The 23,496-nt window shown below is 38.1% G+C and overlaps 1 protein-coding gene across 1 annotated transcript in view; it reads left to right on the forward strand.

Annotated features, from left to right (window-relative positions):
• The window catches only part of macrod1 (mono-ADP ribosylhydrolase 1), a 134,094-nt gene that overhangs the window by 86,605 nt on the left and 23,993 nt on the right, over nt 1-23,496 (forward strand). The window contains exon 5 of the mRNA XM_041989981.1: nt 2,692-2,808. Coding sequence (XP_041845915.1) covers nt 2,692-2,808 — 117 coding nt within the window. The remainder of the gene's footprint in view (nt 1-2,691; nt 2,809-23,496) is intronic.

Raw genomic sequence — 23,496 nt, forward strand, 5'->3', positions numbered from 1 at the left:
ATAAAAAACTGTAAAAGTGCTGCTTTAGTTCCTTTGATTGATATTATATATGACATCATTAGATTGTTGATGCTGGAGCATTGATGTGTGAGTGAAATTGAATTTATTGGATAGAAAAGCAGTGAAGATTTCCAAATCTACACTATTATATGTAAAATTGTATAGTCACTTAATATAATGAAATTATGAAAAGTGTACAGGCATCAAATTCCAACCAAATTATTGTGGGACAAGTAGCATAATTGTATGGGATATTATACATTGTGTCTTTTGTTTTTAGTTTATTCTTTTTGTTTTCTTTGCTGGTTGCTTTGCTAAAAAGAGCTTTACAGATTTATGGATATGAGTCCTCTTGATACTCAAGTACTACTTTTTTGGGGGGAATTTGTTTATTTCTGAATATACATATTAATGCTGTATCTGAGGGAGGATGACAAAAGAAAGGAGAGTAAACAGAAGAGAAAAAGAGAGTAAAAAGTCATAACAAAGGAGACAAAGATGTAAAAGAAACAGAAAAGATGGGACAACCAGCTGTAACAACTGTAAAGAAACAGAAAGCATCCTACAGCTATAAGAAAACAAAGCAGACAACCATGGAGAGCACCTTCAGAAGGAAACTGAGATGAAACTATACTTTGTACATCACATATTTAGGCTTCAAACATCATAAAGTGTTTAGGATGTTTAGGTCATCTGGTACATGACCTTCTCTGGCTGTCTACCAGAAAAGGTTGAAAGCTACTAGACCTTTTCTGTCTGGTAGTTATCTTTAGGATTCAGCTGGGATACTTCCATAGATCTGTCACTTCTTTTTTGGGCCATATTTCTTTGAAACTCACATGTGCTCCCAGATAACAGACATGTTTTGGCCAAATCCAGGTTACTTTTGGCAGTTATGGCACTGGCAAGTGTTGTGTGGGCCAAAAGTGGACCTAATACGGGAAGCTTGCTTTATAGCAGGGCTACTCAATTCGGTCCTACGAGGGCCGCAATTCAGCAGGTTTTCCATGTATCCCTGCACCAACACACCTGAGTCAAATTAGGTGGCTCTAACAGCCAATCAGGTTCTACACAATGACTCATTAATTTGACTCAGGTGTGTTGGTGCAGGGATACATGGAAAACCTGCTGGATTGCAGCCCTCGTAGGACCGAATTGAGTAGCCCTGCTTTATAGCAATTTCCTTGTGGGCCACATGTGCTGGTCATGTGGCTGAGTTTTGGCAGCTATACTTACATTTAATCAATGACAAAATTTGGGCCAAACAGCCTTTTCTGTAGGCTGTGTTGCTTCTTGTTGCATCCTTTCCAATGTGAAACTAAAGAGTTACTCTGTCAAAAAAAAGAAAAAAAAAAGAAAGAAAAAGAAAAATCAACTCCACTGGCTGTCACCTGGTTGTTAGTATTTTTCCCAGTCTTACTTCGAGTTGTTTTCCTCTTTTATGTGGTAAGTTTCACCACAAAGGCGTATACACAGTTTGTTTTCATGGTATTTTTTCCCTGACAGTTATATGTTAGCCTGCACTTTACCGACATGTGAGCAGCCTGCACTTTACCCACATGTGAGCAGTTTGATTGACAACAGATGCAGTTTCTGTGGTTAAAGCTGGTGTTGCTTTCATCATAGGCAATGAATAAAAGTCATACATAATTTTGTAACATACATTTTCTGGGAGAGGGGCAAAGCATACTAATCTATCATCACACATAAATAGAGACTAAACTAATTACGTATAACTTCATTAAAAAGACGTGTGGTATTGGTGTGGTCAGATTCTATAGACAGCTTTTAAACAACAGCATCCTCCATGTTCATGTACATAATTTCCAATCACATCTGAACATCCGTAAAAACTTCATTAACTTGATTAAATAAATTACAAAGCAGGTTTACCAAACAATGTTACTCCTGCAGTTTTGTAGATTCATATGCAATAATACATTGTAGAGGTTAAGTTTACATATAGGTGTTCAGATAGTACCTCTAAACTGCCTAACACACACTCTCTCGGACCATGAGCCAGTCAAATCATATAACCTCTTCTTGTTTTTAATCATTTAGAATATGTCGAATGCTGGATGGTTTTTTTGGTCCATCATTTTGAGAATGATTGTGATAAAGCCGTAGAGATCAAGACTGTCTGAATATTAACTTTTAGGAGATGTATTTGACTGCAAGGAGTGTGAATTCGAACTGAAACTATAATTGGCACATCTATAAAATTGCTTTTGCAGCATCATTGCCCTCCTGGAAATAAACACAGTTACGGTCTTTAGATGTGGTGGGGATCAAAGATGGATACACATTTCAGAATATTATGTAGTTTTATGAAAAATTAATTAATTAAGACTAATTGACCAAAAAGTCAAATCAGATGAATCCTTAATAACACATTAAATCAAGTAATTAACTAAGGCAGTAGCCTTGAAATCCATTAAATGGACTGACAGTCTGGGCTGTCATTAAATTGCAGAGAAGCAGATGCTTTGACTTGTGTAGCAACCTGCAGACGATTTAAAATTCAGCCATTTAAACAAATGCTGGCATTTAGGTCAATTTACCACTAACTTCTGACTCTAGTCAGTGTGTCCTCTAGACTTCAAACAACATTTCAGCTCCTGTAAGCAGTCAGACTTCAGGGGATTCATAAAAGTAGGCCAGCTCTCTAAATCTCCTGTCGTGTGTTTCCAGTGGACGGAGCCATCCACCGTGCTGCAGGTCCCATTCTGAAACAGGAGTGTGCTTCCCTCCATGGCTGTGAGACAGGAGAGGCCAAGATCACCTGCGGCTACGGCCTCCCAGCAAAGTGTGAGTATAAAGTGTGACAGTGTTTTATCTAACTTTCAGCAACTCTGGTGAGGCTGCTCAGTGTGGTTCTGCTGGACTGCTTCCAGGTGTGAATGTGTGGGAAAGGGTGACAATGATGTACAGTGCTGCTGAAAAAGAGCAATCTGCACTGTTGATTTTCCGGAGAAAAAAAATCTAGGATATAACTTTCTTTTTTACTTCATTTTTATTTATTATTATTATTTATTTTTTTTACAATCCTCCAGCGACACAGAGAAAAGAAAAAGAACATACACACACAAAAGAGGGATACAAAATATTACATTTAAAAGTAGGCCGATTCAAAAACAAGCCTTAACATATTACACATATTACCTTAACATATAGGTCTTATGTATAATCACAAGTCATCAGTTCTAAGCATATTTTCGTTGCATATCACATGTCTGGTGATATTTTAAATGTTTTGACCTCCTCAAAAAAAGTTAAGGAGGCACTGTGAGGATCAGGTATGTGGTTTGTTGCCTGAAGGCATCACCGTGCAACATCTGCCTTGCACACTGTCTTGCACACTGTCTCTTCTTTAAGCTCTTTCCAGCGAGTAAAAGTCAGTCTGTTGTTTACTCTTGTTTTATCTCTTGCCTATCCATTTCTGTCTCTTTTCCTTGCATCCTCCAGTAATGTCCTCCTGGGTTTTTTTTGTTGAATCAGCCATGGTGCTTCTCAAAACAGCCAGTGTTGAAATAGCGTGTGATGCAGTTCCATAAAGTGAAATGCAGGTGGGTGGAAAAACACTTGACTTTCTCAGTCTCTGGTTGCTGTTGAGCAATGACAACTACAGGAATAAAGATAATAAATGTCACTGTGCCACAGGATTGTCATGGTACTAAAATTTGATACTAATGCTAAGGATGCTGCTTGATACTTGGTACTATTTTTTATACTATAGAAGGGAAAAAATATTTTTTTAATTAAAGTCAGAACACCATAAAAATAACAACACACTCCAAACAATACATCAAAATCATATTAATAAATATAAGAAAAAATATTAACAGTGTAAAATAAATGCATTGTTTTAAAGCTCTGTTAGTTTGTGCAAATAAACAGTCTAAACAGTGTTCTCAGACTTCTCACTGTGGTGCAAGTAGATAGAAAAAAGAAAAAAAAAACTAAACAAATCCTCAACCGTTAGTTAGTGTACATATTTATATACATGTCCTTTTCTTTACAATACTCCATACAAGATCAAGTAAACAGTAGAACAAACTAGTTAAGATTATCTGCTTTTTAAATCAAGATTAATTCATTAAAAAAACATTTAAAAAGATTAGCTTTTTAATTTTTTTTTTTTCTACAATCTACATTAAGAGGCATTATTATCTTACTGTAATCCAGGGCAGGATCAGCCAGTAGCAGCTTCACACAATTCATTTTCAGACTGGTTATGAAGCAGAAGAGTCTCCTGCTCTTCCTGCAACTCGAGGAAGAGCCTCTTGTGAGCATTTCTGGACGGGGGATGTAGCGGTAGCATCCGCAACTCGTTAGGAAGAGTAAACAGTAAATGTTTTCATGTTGTACTCAAAGAGTCCAATAACACCAGAAAAAGTCACTAAATTTGTTGCTAGTTGCTTTTTTAAAACAGAAAGTGCCACTAGAGAGGTCTAAAAATCACTAATTATAGCAACAAGTTACTAAAGCTGTGTCTGAATGTCCACCCTACTCCCTAACCCCTCGTTTACTACATAGGGCTGCACTACATAGCAAAATACATAGTGCACTCATTGTCTTGGCGATTTGGACACAAAGCTGCCTATTTTTTCGTTGCCGCAAACCACATGACTACCGCCGTCACCACAGCAACCACAACCCACGTCAAGATGTCATTCCAAATCCAGTCCGAAGTTGTGTGTAAATATTTTTATTTTTATTCCTTATGTTGTATTTTATTCTTTGTTTGTTTGCTTATAGGTAATTGCGCAGCTCAATTTTTTCGCCTCCATGTTGAGCTTCTGCCCGCAATGCATTGTGGGCTATATTGACCCATCTAGTGACCATGTCATCCAAGCACGTCATCCGATAGTTCATGGCGTGTTAATTCAGGTGAAGAGGTTCTTGATTTCATTAAAATATTGCAAACTTGATCCCATCAAACTGTCAGATATTGTTCACCTGTGTTTAGAAGGAAGAGTGGTTCTCACAAGGGGGAACGGCTCACAATGGAGAAAACTAGCCTCGACACAGCACCGGCTTTTTGTCTCAGTAAAAACCAGCTAATAAAGCCTTCCCACTGGCTTTTAGTCTGACTTTACCATGACTCCATGACTGCATTTTTTGTGACTGTGAAAGCAACTGAAACCACTTATCGCTGCTTATCCAAAACTGAAAAAAACAGTTTTGTAATAACTGGACATAATGTCATCAAACTTGGTATTGTGTTTTAATCATATATCTTTGGTTAAATATTTGTAAAACAACAGACAGACCAGTACTGATTTATGAAGGAAAACAAAAATCACAATTTTTGGACATAGGAGGTTTTTGCTCGACAGCGTTGTTATGCACTTCTGTACGACCAAGGTGTATTTTAGCAGGATCTACTGTTATGCTGTCTATGGTAACTAGCAACACTGTTTAACAAAATCGAATAAAAAAAGTTAGCTTTTGGCTAATTTAGGCAGTACAATTGACTTACTTGTCAAGGAGAAAGCTGGAAACTTCAGCATCCCTTTTAAAATTTTCTTCCTTCCACCTGGGGAAAGCTAGCCTGATGTTAATCCTCCAATTTTGTATCATCTGGTCATGCTGCCTTTTAAGTCCCCTTTCTCGCTTTCTTGACAATGGTGAAAAGGGCTCCCGTGCTGCTGGATATGCATGGTCCTGCATTTTTGTGAATAGCAGTTTAACAGATTTTCCAGCTTACCAGGGTAGTAAGCCTCTCTCATTTATCTTCTTCGCCCACATCTCAATCATTGCATGCTGGCTTGCCTTGGTGCAATTTGTCCCTTGCCGGTGGCTGTGGTTTCAAGATGGCAGACTGTCATGGCGCTTCCATATCGGCGTCCAGTAAACAACAGAAAATGTTACACAATTTCTCTTTAAGTACCAATACCCGCGCTAATTTATATCTAACTATATTATAAATTTTAGAATTGATTAGTATGTGATAATTGATTTTTTTTTTTAATTTTATACAGCACTACTGTGCCATCAAAACGAGTCAAAAGCACATAGTTTTAAAGTCTGAAAGTTAAGTAGTGTTGCTTTAACAATACTAATTGGTGTTGTATTAAACATCATTGGAAAGGTTTGACTTTATAAGGATCGTGTTTCTGGGGAATGAGCACCACAGCTAAACTTGTCGATCGTTCCCCCAAATTATGCACCCAAATTCCCTGCAATATTCTCCTGTTGGTTTTCTACTGGACATTTTTACACTTTATTCATTTTATGCTGTCACAACCTTAATAGCGTGTGTAAGACCCCAACATCCTGCCATCCCTTCTTCACCCCTTCTTCACCAGGCAAATAGATCCAAATATAAATAGTATTGATACCAAGGCTAGTATCGGTATTGATCGATATAAGATCAATATTTTTCTTACAAAGTGCTTTGGGGGAAAAAGCCAAAGAATGTGAATGAGAGCCATAGTAGTAGGTTTTGCTTTTGTTTTGAAAATTTGCCCTGTTTTCCATTTCCCAAACAGTTGTGTGTGATAAATAGAAATAACAGTTATATATTTATTTTGTTACATTGATGTTATTTTATATCGTTTACAAACAAATAAAAAAAGCTTATTGTTTTTGTTTTGGTTCTGCCATTCAGTTTAATATATATAATATAATATATATATATATATATATATATATATATATATATATATATAAATATATATATATATATATATATATATATATATATATATATATATTTTTTTTTATTTTTTTTATTTATTTAATTTTTGACAGTAATCTTTATACTGTGTTTGATTATGATAATAACAATAATTGTTAATTAAAGGCAAATTCATTAGATCATTGTGGATTTTCAAGCCAGAAGTGTCGGTATTGATATCGGTGTTGACAATTCTTGCCCTGGAGTCACTTGGTATCGAATCGATACCAAAATCTGTGGTATCGCCCAGCCCTTATCACAGCGTCTCTTCATGACTTTAAAGAAATATTACTGAGCTTGAAAAGAAAGTTATATAAATCATTTGGCTCCAGCAAACTGCACAAAATCTGATAACACTGCCTCAAGTAATGACATTGCTTGATTCAACACTGGATAAGGTAGAAAAACAAAAAGGAAAGATTTGTGGGCATGAGGTACACAGCATGATGGCACTAACAAGTGCTGTAATAATGAAGTAGCTAAGTTTGTATGTTATGGCCACCCAGGTGTGTGTGCGAGAAACCGATGAAAGCAACACAGAGACTGTCTAAAACAGCTTCTGGCTCCATAGAGAGTTTAAAGTTTACAGTGGCAGAGAGCAGAAAAAAGGAGAGAGAAGCGCTGATAAAGGCAAGCTCAAGGCAGAATGGAGAGCCCAAGTAAAAAAGATAGATAAGGAGGGAGCATGAGAGTGGAAAAAATAAATGAAGCAATGTGGGGGAGAGGAGAGATGAGAGGGAAACTAAAAACGGGATGGAGGGATTCTTACATTTTCTGTTCTCCTGTGTTGGTTAACTTGTTTAACTTTGAGGGTTTAGCTGTAATTTTTGTGCGTATGAGTGGATGATGCTGATTTTTACTTTGTGCCTTATGTGGGTATATTTATGTGTAATTGTCCGCATTTGTTTTTGTCTCGTTTACATGCGGTCCAGTGCCTTGCATGTGCATGGTGTGTGTACAATAAACAGTGCAGTGTATCAGTGTAGACAGTGAGAGCAGCCTGTCAGGTCCTATCACTCTGTTACCTGTAACTCTGTCAGCATGAGATCTTTGAGTGACAGCTTTCTGACTCACTGACTAACTGTGTGCTGGTGTGCATGAGGCTTCCTGTGATGCATTCATGTGTGCATGGCTATTACGCAGCATGTGGTATGGAGACTGGCTCTCTCCTCCCAGACAAAATATAAAAGTCCTGAGAATAATTCAACATCTGTCTGCTTCAGTGCTTAAACACTCACAACAGGGTTTAATTACCTCTCAGCAGGAGGGAGGAAAAGTCAAGACAGCAACAAGAGAGGGAAAGCCAAGGAGGGATAACAAAGCAGGCAGAAGACTGCATGGAGGCAGCGTAATGCCGTGGAAAAGGGCGAGAAATGAAATGAAACTCGACAGGAAAGAGCCAGAGAGGTTGAGAGGCGGGTCCAATCTCTAAGCTAGCACTTTGATCTTGATTTGTATAGGCTTGCCACCAGATGTGGGATTTCAAGAGCATCTGACTCACATGTTGCCAAATGGTCCAGAGGACCTGCTGTCAGCTCTCCATGCAGACTGTCCACCGGTCATCCTGCAGCCACTTAGCCAGCAGCATCTCAATATTGTAACCTAGCAACACCCAGAGCGTATGGCACAGTACTGAAGCTGTTTAGCAAGAGTCACAGTGTTTGGACGCTGACAAATGACAGCTGGAAAATTTCAGCAATGTCCTGTCATAACACATTAAAACCAAAATAAAAAGACAGTTTAATTTAGAAAATGTTAAAAACTAACGTTTTTCCCTAGAAAACGTTAACTGCTGTTACTACAAGAACTATTACAAGAATCGTTTGATGCTGTTTGTGGACAAAATTGTGAGCTTCATAAATGCTGCAAGATGCACATGTGCAGCTGTGCCCTTGTGTGTGTTTTACAGTTGCTAGACAAGGGAGCGTTGGCCAGTGTGTTGTCTGGACAACCAAATGCACCGGAGCTCACCTGTGTACCGATAAGGACGAATATAACCCAGCTAAACCTATTCCCCAGCCAGCCCTGCTCCCCTATGAAACAGACTGAGATGCACTAGGGAAAGAAGTTGCAGGAGGATGCATCCAAAGTGAATGAAACAGAGCAATTGACAATATGAGCTCAGAACTACCATCATCCTCTCTAGTGAAAGCACCAGTGTGCTGAAGTAATATCAATGCAGAGACTAAGAAACATCTTTGACACCTTAATTTCCTGGCTATATTTATTATATTTATTAAGGTAAATAGAGAAACCTTGGGCTTTCTAAAGACACTGAAGCACAGTTACTTTTATTGCTTCCAACACAAAGCTATTTTTGAAATCTGAAAACCTTGAACATAAAGTGGCATTTATTTTTCTGCATACATAAAATGGTGAATTAAAAAAAAAAACAAGCCATACAGAAACAAGTCAGTGACATTGGAACATGTTTTTCAACTGTAGCTATGGCAAATTTGATGCAATAATATGATATTATACAATTCTACATCTACTTTTGCCATAGCAGTTGCTGCTTCTTTTAATTAGCCACACATTGTAAGTTGATTAATAATAATTTTGGGGATCATTTAATGTAATAACTCCACAGGTGGAAAAATGTGGAAGCTCACACAAATCAGGTGACCCGAGTTAAAAACAAAAGCCGATGTCAGTTGCGATTTTTTAAACATAAACCACAGCACACCACTTCTGCTGTGTCGTTCTTTACACTTTCCAGGTGAACACATTTTCAGTGGCCATTTGTCGAACAATTTATGCTTGTTGCTTCTGTCAAACATATTTTCAGCCACGTTGTTGTGTTCTCATATTTTTGCAATCACTGTGGTGACCAAGGTCTTATCATAAATGATGAAGTAGATTACTACAGTGTCTTTAAGAAGGTCTTAAACAACATTTCAAATACTGTAAACCACTAATGACTTATTATCTGGGCCACTTGTCGGTGGAAAGGGAAAGAAACTGTAAAATCAACACTTATACATCGTATCATCACCTTCTGAGTTGTTAACAGATTTTTAGCAGTTGCTTATTTCAACTTCCAGTAGGTGTAGAGCAGCATTAGAATTCATGTGAAGTTGTGAAGAATCTAAAACCAATGCTACCCTGCTAAGCTCTGTCTTCAGGCTAAAAACACTGCAGATAGAAATGTCTGTCTATAAATGAGCGAAGTGCCCCGCTATGCTCGCCAGCTAATCTGTACCTGTCTTTCTGCTGTCGGGTGCCGAGCAGCTGGTGCGATGTAGGTCTTTGCACAAAATAAAAACAATAGGCTGCTGCAGCTGAAATAGGAGAGAGTTAGCCAGAGCGACTTCTGCTTGCTCTGTAATGTCTAAGCTTTGAATGAGGCACAAATCCTCTTGTTGCTCCAGCATTACGGTGAAGCGCTGCAGATATCTGCTGGAAGTAACCAAAGACCCAGGAAATTACTTATATTTTTGATGCAGTGTCCCCACAATAGTAGAAGTATCTTCACATTGTATATGGCTGTTTTGGCTAGCATCACATTCGTGTTTCCACAGGCCAGATGTCTGCTGAAATTGTAATGCTAAGGGACAACTAGAAACTGGGGAAATTTTAAGACTGGTTTCAAAGCAAGGATTTGGTGTGGGTTACTTATATTGCCTTTTTTGTTTCAGTGCTTTTCATCCTCAAGAGGCTTCTTGTCAGACTCTCACATCTGTTTGCCTCTCTCCCTCTCTCTGTACTTATTAATGTTGGGTTTTAACGCAGCAGAATTCCCATAAAGGCATTCTCATTTATGTATTTTCTCTTGCTCTTACCAGGCAACATAACAAGTATAAAATAGGGACATAAATGTGGACCGTTAGGACAATACTGTTAACCAACTGTCACTTGTAAGCCATTTCCAACCTTCTGCTCTACACTGTTTCAGTCATGACTTTATAACCACCACTGAATCTGACAAATTCTCCATCTACGCAGTTAAAAACAACAGCTGTGGTGTAATAATGTCTTTATTTACATGTAAAATGATCACTCAGAAAGTTACAAGCCTCACAATGTCTCACCCAGGACTACGTTAGCTACCCTGCCATCAAATGAATGTGCTGCACTGTTCCCATTGGCTACTACTCTCTGTCAGTCAGGAAGCTTTTGAACCAAACCATTTTCTGTTTGGATTCCTACTACAGATGAAAGGACCAACCGGCACATAGTAGCCAAATCAAAATTACACTAAATGATGTGAGTAGAAGCTAGAAATTGATTCTTGCACACATGACAGTAACATTTACTTCCTAAAACATTTAAAACATGTCCCCTTTACGAATAAATTATAATATAAAATTGGGGGGAAACTTACAACCCTTTTAATTCTGAAAGAGTACACTTTAGCTCAGTGGTTCCCAATCTGGGGTCTGGGATCCCCAAGGGGCCCCCCAAAGAGCACAGGGGGTCCCTGAGCCTTTGAACATTAGAGTCATTGTGACTGATGTCCACAAATTGTCCCTATTTTAAGGAAACAAAGTAAGGCTGTATGTTGTTCATTTAACTTTGGCTTTATCAAAGGACAGGACTCAACCAGAATACATAATATCACTCTTTAAAGCCTAAAACCAACATGGTTTTAGCACAGGGTGGAGCAGGGGGTCCATGGCATTTTAAAATATGCATGAAGGGGTCCCCGAGGAAAAAAGATTAGCAACCACTGCTTTAGCTGGTACAGGGTAACTGAAGCTGATATGTACACTTATCGTCTTCAATCCTCAGTAAACAAAGCTTTTCACTGTTACAGTATTTGACACATTACTTTGTTGTCTTATCTGTCAAATACTATACAATGTGCATGCATTGTCTTTCATTTAGAGAAAGTGAAATATACTGGGGAAAGTGTGACTCACAAAGTTGGAAGTGTAAAAAGATGGAGGGAAGAGAGAATGGAACTGGAAAGGCCCAAAGAAAAAGTGCTGCAGGAAATGGAGAGGCACAAATCAACAGAGATATCACTCTGTCAAAAACTGCCTGTTATGCTTCTCTCTCTCTTTTCCCTCAATGCCTTCCATCTCCCAGTTTCTGTTCCCTTGGTGGCCAATTACCACTAATTAAAATCCTCACTGCAGCTCTCCTGGACTCCCCGTCTTCATCTCTTCCAAGACCTCCATCTCTTCTCTTTGCCTGTCACCCTGTCGCTCTTTCTTGTCTGCATCAATGTCTTTGAAGACAAAGTGATTCTGCCTATCATGTTCAACAGCTTAAACACCTTGTTTGCCCTTGTTCTTTTCATCTTCTTCCTCACCTATATATCTTTTCACTCCCTCCCTCTTTTCCTCTCTTCCTCACTCCTAAATTTGTCTCTTCTTTCTCCCCTGTATCTCACTCCAGTCGTCTTCCCGCCTCTCCTTTTCCTCCCCATCTCACCTCCTCTCCCCTCCTCCACTGTTCATCATCAGCAGCAAGGTTTCTTTAGTAGTGCCAAGAGACTTGACAAGGCTCTGGGCTAAAGACTGTAGCACTCAGACTGTGATACTTTGCTAGTTGAGTATTTTTTTTCTCCTCTCTCTTTTTTTTATTTTGACAAGGTTGTGAACATCTTTGCTCCTTCCTGCTTCAACATCAGCAGTGCGATCCTTATAGGTGTTAAAAAGCTTCATCATAACTGCTGCTGCTGATGAGGAGGAGCGTGGTGATGATGATCACAGCAGCAGCAGCCCTGGTGTTAATTCATTCAGTTAATTCATTTGCCTTGAAGGAAAAAATGGGATTAAAAAAAAAAAACTCCAGTGTTGCTTGGCTCAGGGAAATGGAGTTGAAGAGTGGGAGTGAGAACAAGTAAAGAATGTCTTTGCTGCTGATCTCTGATGAAGAAAATTATGTCCGCTCCTTTAAGCATATGCATTTTGTCCCACCCTCTTCCGTCCACTTTTGTCCTACTATTTAGAATAACTCCCTCTCTATATTCCTCATAGAAAGGTGCAAAGAGATATGGAGAACCACAGGGGCCTCTACAAGATTCAAGCCTTCCTTTTGTGCCAAAGCCTGGCCCTGGATTTAAGAGCTGTGTCTGCTTGGCTGAGCACAAACTGAGGCTGAGCTCACAAAGGACCAGCTAGTCTTTTTCCTGCCTCCTGCTTTAAAGACAGATAAAGAAAGGCAGGGGACAGATGGAGGTATGAGAAGAGAGAGTGGAGGAGGAGGAAGAAGAAGGGGTTGGCCATTGAGTATGAAAAGCAGGAGCAGTGACTCGCAGCCTCCCAGGTAAGAATAGTGGGGGCCCTTAGGATGAGGAGGAGGAGATGCAGGGGCAGACAGAGCCAGAGAGAGAAGTGATGACAATAAGATGGAAAAAAGCTGGAATGGCAGACAAAAAGTAAAGCGGGTGTCACCGGATGGCATTCTGTCACGTTGTCTTAAAGCTTATGTCAGTTCAACGCCCACTTATGAAAGAGAGGAGACACACACACACCAACACAAACATCAAATGCACTGCACACAACCCCTTACACAATATCACCCTCCCTCTGTGCAGGCTGAATTTGCAAAACACATGCAAAATTTATTTCGTTTTTTTCCTCCTTAGTTATTTGCTTTTTCTTCCTTGTCCACCTGCCTGTGCTTCTTCCTTTACTCATGTTGTTGGGCCTGTTTATTATTGTTTAATTAAAAGATAATCCGGTAGAGCAGGGCCTTAATAAAACAAGAAAAGCAGTATGTTTCATAAAAGTGTCTTGGTGCTGCCTGTTAGAAACAAGCTTTTGTGTTATAATTAGGTCAGGCTGATTTGTGTTTTTACACACTGATGAAAGAAGCTTCTTAGTGTCGTATTCAGATTGATCTGATAAGCACTTCGGGACCCTCAAGTGGAAAACAAGATAAAACCAAAAAGGACATCAGCTCTCTGTGAGGAAAGGAGCGCTGCACGTTCTAAATTAAAGGAAAAGATTAGTGATAGTTTTGCATGCCACATGAATTAAATATTGTGCTTAAGTGCTTTTATTTTAAGTTCTAGCCAATGCAATTCAAAAGAAACCATTTTCACCCACTATATTTATCTGACTGCCTTGGCTTGTTGTTTCTTTACTGATAAATACTTTATACTAGAATTAGAACTACTTCATTAATATCATGCTGTGCTTTATGAAGTTGGCTGGGTTGTGACTTTATGTATATAAAGTTAGTCACAACCCAGTCAGCCTAAACGCTGATTTTGAGCTTAAGTATTAATGTTGTATGTTTTGGAGACAAAGTCAGAGAGGCCAGACTAAGATGGTTTTTGCATGTACAGACATTCCTATCACCTGACTGTAGTTTTATTATCACGTATTATAAGACATTTGCTTAGAGTCATCTCACAAAGCAAAGATGTAATCAAGCTGTTTGGGCTTTTTAGAAACACTTTTTCATTCTAAAAGTAAAAGAACAGCACATGTGTATAACAATAGACCCAGAAACAAAGACACAATGTGCCAGTAACAATTAATAATAACAACTATTAATTCATATTACTAGCTCATATTCCTTCTCAGAATATGCACATTTCTTTTTTTGTATCATGTGCTGACACATTACTCAGTTTTCATGTTGATGTAACAACAACTAGGAAAAATTTCAACCTTTAGCAAGACAGCAAAACCTTCCCATTACACACTTGCAGTGTTTTGCTCTATGTGCATCTTTTCCAGTGATAGTTGCTGTTAGGTACACAGTAAAAGTGTTTGTGCAAAATCAGCATGAAGGAGCCAGTCTGTAATTTTCTCCTCATTAATCACGAAACAGAGGACTGAAAAAATATTAAAGTACATTAGTTTGTTCAAACCTGTTCTGATGTGTGTCATTTGATTGGTCTACATGGGTCTACCTACCCTAGCATGATTTCCTACTTTTCTGAAAAGAACCTGCACTTTCCTCCAGGCAGCTATCCTTCAAACATTTATGTTATTACTTCCAGAATGTGACATTTTTCTGAGTACTCTTGTTAGACATGAGCTTTGAACATGACAGCGCAGTGCAGCCTGCCACTGAGGCTGAACTGAGTACATCTGCAGCTAAGACCCACAGTTATCTGAAAAATAGTTCCAGGTGAATGACACAGCAGCATTAGAATTTACACTTTTTCTAATGTTTGACTGTCTACATATTTTTAGCTACGTAAGCGTTCAGCATGTTAGTTTTAGATTGACAGAAAGTGGATGCAGAATCCCTCACCTGTAAGAGAAGCTAAATAATGTCTGTGCAGTCACATGTGTCAGCTGTGTATGTTTTCAGCATATCAAATACACAACACACACACACACATTTACTGTCAATCACACCCACTTTTAGAAGATGCATCCATTTAACACTGTTCCTCACATGCTCCTACATACTATCCTACACACTTTCTCCTTCAAGCATAAATCCCTCAAACATCCTAACATGGTCCGCTAGCTTTCCACCCTCCTCTTTCCCACTCTGTGTCTGTGTTTCAGGGTAATGTGAGCCAATAGCTATAATACTGGGTGGGGAAAAGGAGGAAGAGGAGGACAAGGAGGCGGGGGATGTTGATGTATGGTGGAACTAAAGCAACCCTGCCGATCGATAATGTAAACAGGAGCGAAGAGAGGCAGTAAATAAGGCCGACTCCTGACAGAACTGTCTACCTCAGGTGACGGAGGGAGAGCGAAAGAGGGAGGGAGAGGAGGAGTGATGGAAAAGGGGGTTGAGGAGAATTTTTAATTGAGAGGGGAAAGAAGAAACAAGGATGTAGTGGTTAAGGGGTTAAGATGATAATAGAAGGATGAAAGAGACAAAGGTGAGAAAATTGGAGAGAAAAAGAGGAAAGGGAGGGATGCAGGATAGATTTAAGGGCAAGAAAAAATAGGGAACTGAGGAGGAGAAGATGGTAGGATGACTGGATGAGGTAATGGTGAAAGCAGAGGGGAGGAGGGTGACAAAAAAGGACAACAGAAGAATGGTTGGAGGAGAGAAGAAGTTGTGGATGAATAAAACAGATGATTGGTTTTGCAATGAGGAAAAATCACCATGGCAATTACAGACTCTGTCTCAGCTGGAGCAGGTTTTGTAAGCAAGTGTGTGCGTGCGTGCATGTGTGTGTTTGTAAAAATGGATTTGAGAACAATTTTTTGGATTGACATTTAGCAAATGACATGCAGATGAATGACCAGCAAGTGACCTACTGTTGAACTGAACCAACACAATACACACACACACACACACTGAGCTGAGTTGTGAACCTGGTCACTGTTGATGCATTGAAACTACTAAACAATTCCTCAGCACTCACTTACTCTTTCCTACTTGACTCCTGGAGTAATGCAGACTGAGTGAAGAGCAAACACAAATATGGCAGCTTACACAACTCCAAATTGTTGGATTATGACATTTCTTTGTGCACATTTGTTTCTCCTCTTCTTTATGCATGACTGCAGTGTTGACCATGGGAATTAAATGTGTATGTGTTAGTGTTTGAACTTCTGTGTTTTTCAGTTCATTTGGATGTTCAGATTGCTTTCTGCTGGTAAGAGTCATCCACAGCATTTTTGTACACTATAAACTGCCTACCAAGAGATGAATCACTGTAGTGATTCATCGTATTGTCTGCTCTTGGGAAGCTCTTAAATTAGCAGTTTGAAACTAGTATTTATTTGTCTGAATTTATCTCCTAAATGCTTTAGTGTTTTACAAAAATAGCATACAACATACAGCTATATATATATATATATATATGTGTGTGTGTGTGTGTGTGTGTGTGTGTGTGTGTGTGTGTGTGTGTGTGTGTGTGTGTTTGTGTGTGATTTCAAGGGCAGGTCTTTGCCTCAGAGATTTGAATGTAGCCACTTTGTCCCCTTCAGTTTTCAGCTTTGAGCAGAGTAGGCCAGTGATCAATAAGTAATCTTAAAATCAATTGTAACACATTCAGGGAGCCAGTGAAAAGAAGCTAAAACAAGGAGGATGTAATTTTTTTTTTTTTCTATTGTATTTTCTTTTCTTTTTTTGTCTATAACGAGCTGAGAAATTATTTGTACCAGAGCATTTTTTTTTGATGTCTCATAACCCGTCATGCCTTGTTATCCTTTTATAAATAGACAGTAAGCTTTCAAAGAATTGACAGCTATTTAGTTTTCTCTTAAATCTGTAATTTAGCAAACTGTTTTATCTTGAGGAACAACACGTTAGATATTTTGGAGACAAAGTCAGACTAAGTGATTTGGGCATGTACAGAGGAGGGATTGTATGTCTGTAGAAGGATGCTGAAGTTTGAACTACCACACAGTAGACAGAGGAAAATCAAAGAGGAGATTTATGGAGGTAGTGAAGGAGGTCATGAGAGAGGGTTAGATGGAGGCAGGTAACTGCTGAAGGAAGCAAATGAACAAACTCATACACTTTTTAACTTTTCATAAAATAAATCATTGCAGTGTATTTTCCTGACAGAAAATAATCTCCATCATTTGCAGAACTACTAGAATCATAACTAACACAAAAAATGAGCCTTACAGTTAGTAATGTCATGTAGTATTGACAGATATCTTTGATTACCGCTAATGTGCTATATTCCTCTCAGCAGTTCAAACACTTCCTTTTAATATGTGAATCAAATAAATTTTTAACATAGTTAAAGTGTAAATTTTTGCAATATACAGGGCACATTGTGATCTGATTGAGAACACGTTGTTGATGATGTGCCCCTTTACGGCAGGTGTTTATTGAAAAGAGTGCTAGCAGAGTCTGGTAGAGGATTAACATGGAGTGAACATCAGCCTGGACCCTGAGCTGACATTTGGACTGTGGATTGAGAGGAGAGATGGGTCGGAGTCATCAGGGTCATCAAGAAAGAGCTTCCCATTACAGATTAAAGATGTTTGTCTAAATTAGCACCATGGCGCCTTTCAGGGGATCGTTGCTGCTGACAAGCTGTAGTAATGATTTGTCGCTAACATAAGCTCTTCAGACATTAACACCAACAGCCTTGTTGTTTAACAACAGCCACGGTGTTTCATTAAAAGAGTCTACAAAATGGAATTGGAGGAGACTTTTTGTAGCACTGAGCTTAAGAAGCCACCATTAAAGCTCTCTGCTGTCAATCCACAGGATATCTACCTCATGGTTCATGCGGTATGAAGGACGTTATGTAGCATAAACATTTGATAACCTGGGCTATAGGAGTTTGATGTCTAATAGAAATATCAATATATAAACAGGCTTTGACTGGAACACTTAGTATTCTTTCTTTGTGGGTTTATATACAGAAACTAAGTGATTTCTTTGGGACTTCACTGTTCTTCATCATTGAGAAGTTTGATGTGCTGTCATGTTGTTCAGACATGTTTCTTTAACTCTAAAAAAGCACTTCAGACTTTTATCTGCACTCCTGGTTTTAGGCGAACACAGAGGCAACAGAGCATGTAGTTTCTCAAATGATGCCATGGCAGTAATTGTTGCCATGGCAATAATTGCCCCCATCTTCTGTTTAATGATTGGAGGAAGGGTGTGGTCTGCAGCATCTCAAAACCAAAGGGTACAAGAAGGGAAGCATCCCATGATTATGTCGACCCATAAAAACCTGAAGCCACATGAGCACACGTTGCATGCTTCTCCCTTCCGAGTGTAATCTGAGAATTTTGTACTTGATTTCATTGTCGTCAAGTTTTAATTATGTTATCCTCCATTAATTTCCAGTTTTCAAAATCCTGCCATGGTTTTAAGTTTCAGGAGGTCATTTTTGACACCGTTGAAATTTTGGATAGCTTTTTGGAAAGACATCTTAGGTCTCAGCTAGTTAACAACCATTCTTGTAAAAAGACAAAAACAACTTCATATACTGCAGTGTACATACATATTGTAGTGTAGCAGAGGTTGTGTAAGCATTTTTTGACCCATTGTTTGTCATTTTGCACTTTTACCGGCTTCACTCTTTAACTCTGTTTTTGTGGGGGGGGGGGGGGGGGGGGGGGGGGGGGTTGTCTTGCAACATGTTTTGTGTAAAGAAGGTGCTACAAAACATGATGTGAATAGTGTGAAGTAATGGGACAATCATATAACTTTTTACTCTGTTTACTTCAGCTCTATACAACAGGTTTTCATTGTCTCTGTCATAGCTATTGATGATAGCAGCATTGCACTGGAAAAAAGGGAGAAAATAAGCATGTTCGTGCAAGTGTTTTTTTTTAACTGTTGATTGGAGACACATGCAGTCATTTGACCTGGAAATAATTGCTAGTGAGTGACTAATTGATGAGATTTTCATGAAGAGGTGGTCGAGACCAAAACAAGGCCTCAGGGAGTTTAAATGTGAGTCAGATACAAATCAGATGTGCTGCTTGGTATTCACTGGTTTTCTTAATAGGCAAATGTGTTCTAACATATTTCTAATGAGACCTGTGTTAGAGATATTATGTTAATTTAATTTCTTTAACAAGTTGTTTTTAGTGCACCAAAATGGACAAAAGTCAATTACAGCAACTTTTTTTGTCTAAAAAGTGGGACAACCCTCACAGGCTAGGTCGGAAAATTTCTCAGTCTGTTGATGTGGAAAATCTCTTCATCATTTTTTTTTTCTTTTCATGAAGAACTCAATAGGCAACATCTAGAAGTTGAAGGTGATAAAACTTTTGGACAAGCGTAACTGTACTAAACTCTTTGAGCATGAACTACAAAAATCTTTTCTAATTTTTTACCATTCAAGATCACAGCAAGGCACTTTTAAATATTCATACAACAGTATGAAAAGGAAAAAGAGAACTAAATCAGAAGAGTTCAATCTGGTGAAAATGTTTTGAGTCTCAGTAGTAAGTATTCTACTTCTCAATTTCAGTCACAGGAGTTTTCCAGGAATTCAGCTTCTGTGAATTACCGGATAGACAATCACCAGCAGTAAGTGGGTTCTTTTATACAGTAGTCTATTTTAATTCAGTAAAATTGCATATTGACTAGTAATGAATGGTGGCTTTCCAGCTTCAGGTGGACAGATTCTGAGCAGTGGCTAGAGTTCTAATGCTTTTCCAAAGAGGATTTAACAGAGGGGTTTTAGATTGAGGTTGTGATTTAAGTCCGCTTAAACATATTTCCCAAGAGTTTATTTCTCAAATGCTTAGTTATTAGAAAGGAAAATAACCCAAACAAGCAAAAAACAACTTGCAGTAGTTTTGGTCAGACTGAGCTCTGTTCCACAGCCGCTCTGTAATGAGCAGGTCCTACATCACTAACCAGATGTCCTCCATTGATTGTGGTTAGCTGGCAGAATATCCTCGTCAATACATACAACTACAACAATTTCTAACAACAAATAAGCTTGTAGAGAGTATTGGAGAAAAGGCCGGAGGAGCATATTTCATGCTTCAGTTATTAATGTGTGATTCTGAAATAAGATCACAAGATCAAATTTCAGAAAGTCCCCAACACTGTGTCGAATCTTTCTGCCTAATGGCCTCCAGTCCACAGAGGGTTGGATTAAATAGCTGCTTCAGGGCCTCTTCTGTGCTCTGCAGTCTCAGGCTCTGTATGTGAGACAGAGCGCTATTTTAATGTCCATCTTAATTTTATTAATCATTAGACTCATAATGTTTTGCATTGGGAAACTGACCTCTGAGATTAGGCTTTTTTTCCTCTGTACAAATTAGTTCTTTGCTTGGACCTTTTAAAAGTCAGATCAATACTTTGATCAGTTCTGAGAACACAGACATGATACATACATGATACATCTTTATACTTATTATCAGCAAACAAGGGTCCATGATCTGATCATAGAATTAAACTTTTCTCATAACAGCAGAATGTAAATGGTAAATGGACTGTTCTTATATAACGCTGTTCCAGTCAAATTTTGACCTCCAACTTTCCGGATGGTGCTCTTCCTCCTGAGCTACAGCTACTTTCTTAATATTTCTTCTTGATGCTTTTCTGTATATTACAAACAGGTAATTAAGAGAATTTTAAACAAAACTTTGTTCATGACACAAAGCAAATTCTACATTATATGTAATTTTACTACAAAGCTGTTTCCATTCATTTTCTATACCCACCTATTCCAATGCAGGGGCACGGGAGGGATCAGGACTTAAGAGGCAGGGTACACCCTGGACAGACAAGAAGTTACTGCTGTCTAAAATGATAATAACATGTGAAACAATTATCTAAACCCAGGCTGATATCACCAGTATGTATAAAAAATCTTAATCTGTTCAGAGAATCATATGCAAAAAATGAAAAATACACAAACTGATCAAGCTACAGCTCACTGAATGCTGAATTATTTTTAACCGGCAGCCTTTTACAAACACACCCACAGAGAAGTCCACAAGAGAATCCTGATGTTACACATAAACTGATTTCAGTAAATGAAAACAAAAGTTAAGTTATGTAAAATGTATGAGAATAAATACATATCATAACTTATATGTAAATAGGCGGTCAGATGTGAATCTAAACAAATGAGCTTGCTTCATGATATATGTTACAGGCATACAAGCAAACACAACTGAGGTGAACCAATGTGAGATGATCTTAAAGACATGTTCACAAAAAAAAAAGTTAAAACCAGTAGAAATAGAAATAACTTTTAAAATGTTGTTTTCCACACTTCTCATTCCTTCTCATTCCAAGAGACTTTACAGAAAACAAGACCAAAGTCATTAGAAAAAGGTGGACTTGGCAACACGGGGTCAGTGCAGGTGATGGCATGCAGACGGGAGCTGCAGCGGTCAAAACACATTCAACTCTCATCCAGCTTTTCTGCTTCATGTTGCTCAGGCATGGTGAAAAACTCTAAGATTAGTGAGCATAACACCACATACAAGCACATTCCACCATATTCCAAGTTTTACAATCGATTCCAGCTTCCGCAATTCTCATCTCTGTCATTCTTTGTCGTACCACATGTCTAATATGCACCGCTGCTGATTTCAGAGCAACACTCAAGGTGTACAGCTGTGGATGAGAGCCAATCAGAGGTGAAGACCCACCTCTTCTTTTGGCTTTTTTTTTCAGAAATTCAAAATTATTCAACTAACAAGCTCTGCAGCATGGCCAATAATACATTTAAAAGTCCATTTTAGAAATAAAAAAAAAAAAGAAAATTATTAAATTTCAACTATATTCTTCACTACATTACAGTGATGCCATTTATTTTATTTTTTTTTTTATCTTAAACTTTCAAAGCTTGTTTGTATAAAAACGTCTCTGCTACCAAACTTGTCTGACCCCAAACTGTTACACAATATGAGAAGTGTAAAGGAATGATTGTATACATGTACAGCTGAGCAGACTTAAATGAAAATCTAAAACACCACCCAAATATCTGATCTTCATGCAAACATTTATAAAGAAAAGAAAAATGTCATGGAAAAAAGCACTTAGGGATATTTTAGAAATAGTAAATGCTGCAGATTATTTATACATACTTATATGTGGGTTATATTCTGCTTCCACAGGAGAAAAAATTGTTATTAAAAAAAAATAGCGTGTTAACAGCAGTAACTAATTTATGTAATTAATTGTGTTAACATTTTTAACGCATGCGCAGCATCTGTCATTTATGACAGCGAGACATGCAGGTGTCTACAAGCAAGGTGAATAATGATGACTGGTTCTATGGATGGTGGGTCACACCGTGGGGGACGTGGGTGTTTTAACACTCACACTTATTCCTGGTTAGAGGGTTCAACACCTGCACTTCACACACATTTAAAAAAAAACTTTTTAGTTGAGTTGCACAGATGTCACTGTTCTGGTCGTCTCTGTGTCTGCGGTGCCGACGGCTGATCGGCTTTTCTTTCACAATTCTCTCTTGTTCTGTTTGTTTATCGTTAATCTACTAGTAATAAGAGCCATGCACACATCTATGAAGTTAGATGGATGTATAATTCAGATATGCAGGGGCGTGTCTAGAGTTATATTGGAGGGCCAGGCAGGGGCACTGACCAGGAAAAGGGAGACACAAATTATATATATATATATATATATATATATTTAAGGTCTTGATTTTATGTAATATGGATTTGATTATTACTACTAAAGTGATCAACAAATGTAAAAATATGAAGAAAAACCCACGTGAGCATTGGCTTGCTCTTTCAGTTGATGCAATACAATAATAATGGGCATATTTCAGGCATAGTCGTGAATGGTGATTAATCATGTTTACTAATAATAATTTGTATGCTGTGATTAATCTAATTAAAAATTTGAATCATTTGACAGCCCTATTAAAAACACAACCTAAGTGCACTGCTGATGCAATCAAAGCAGGAAAGACAGCTGACAGAGAAAGAAAACAGTTTCCACTACATAGATTTATAAACCAGCAAACATACATAATTAAATAATGAATAAATCTGATGTATGCGTTTCAGGTGTATTCTTCAGGAATGTGAAACGGGTCTGTTTTATTCTGTTAGATGCAAAACTGTCTGTTTTAAAGTCTCTTCGCTCCCGATAAACAACAAATAGAAAAGCTGTTCAAACCAGTCAGTAAGCTCACTTTGTTCAGGTTTAGAGCATTCTTCATAAAAAGACTTTTGCTTATCCAGTGATTTTAACTGATTTTAAGGGAATTTAGAAGTTGGATATGGATCTGAAGTGCAGACATCATTTAATGATATTTGGTGAGATATTCTCGAAATGGAAATTTGTCTTTGGCTCTGGAAAAAGGACAGCTGTATAATGCAACAACATAAAAAGTTAAACAGATCAACAAAAACAGAATAACTAATATATATATATATATATATATATATATATATATAGCCAAAAGTATTCACTCACCCATCAAAATAATTGAAATCAGGTGTTCTAATCACTTCCATGGCCACAGGTGTATAAAAATTGAGCATCGAGGCGTGCAGACTGTTTCTACAAAC

The sequence above is a fragment of the Melanotaenia boesemani genome, chromosome 7, assembly GCF_017639745.1.
Source record: "Melanotaenia boesemani isolate fMelBoe1 chromosome 7, fMelBoe1.pri, whole genome shotgun sequence".
Classification (NCBI taxonomy): Eukaryota; Metazoa; Chordata; class Actinopteri; order Atheriniformes; family Melanotaeniidae; genus Melanotaenia; species Melanotaenia boesemani.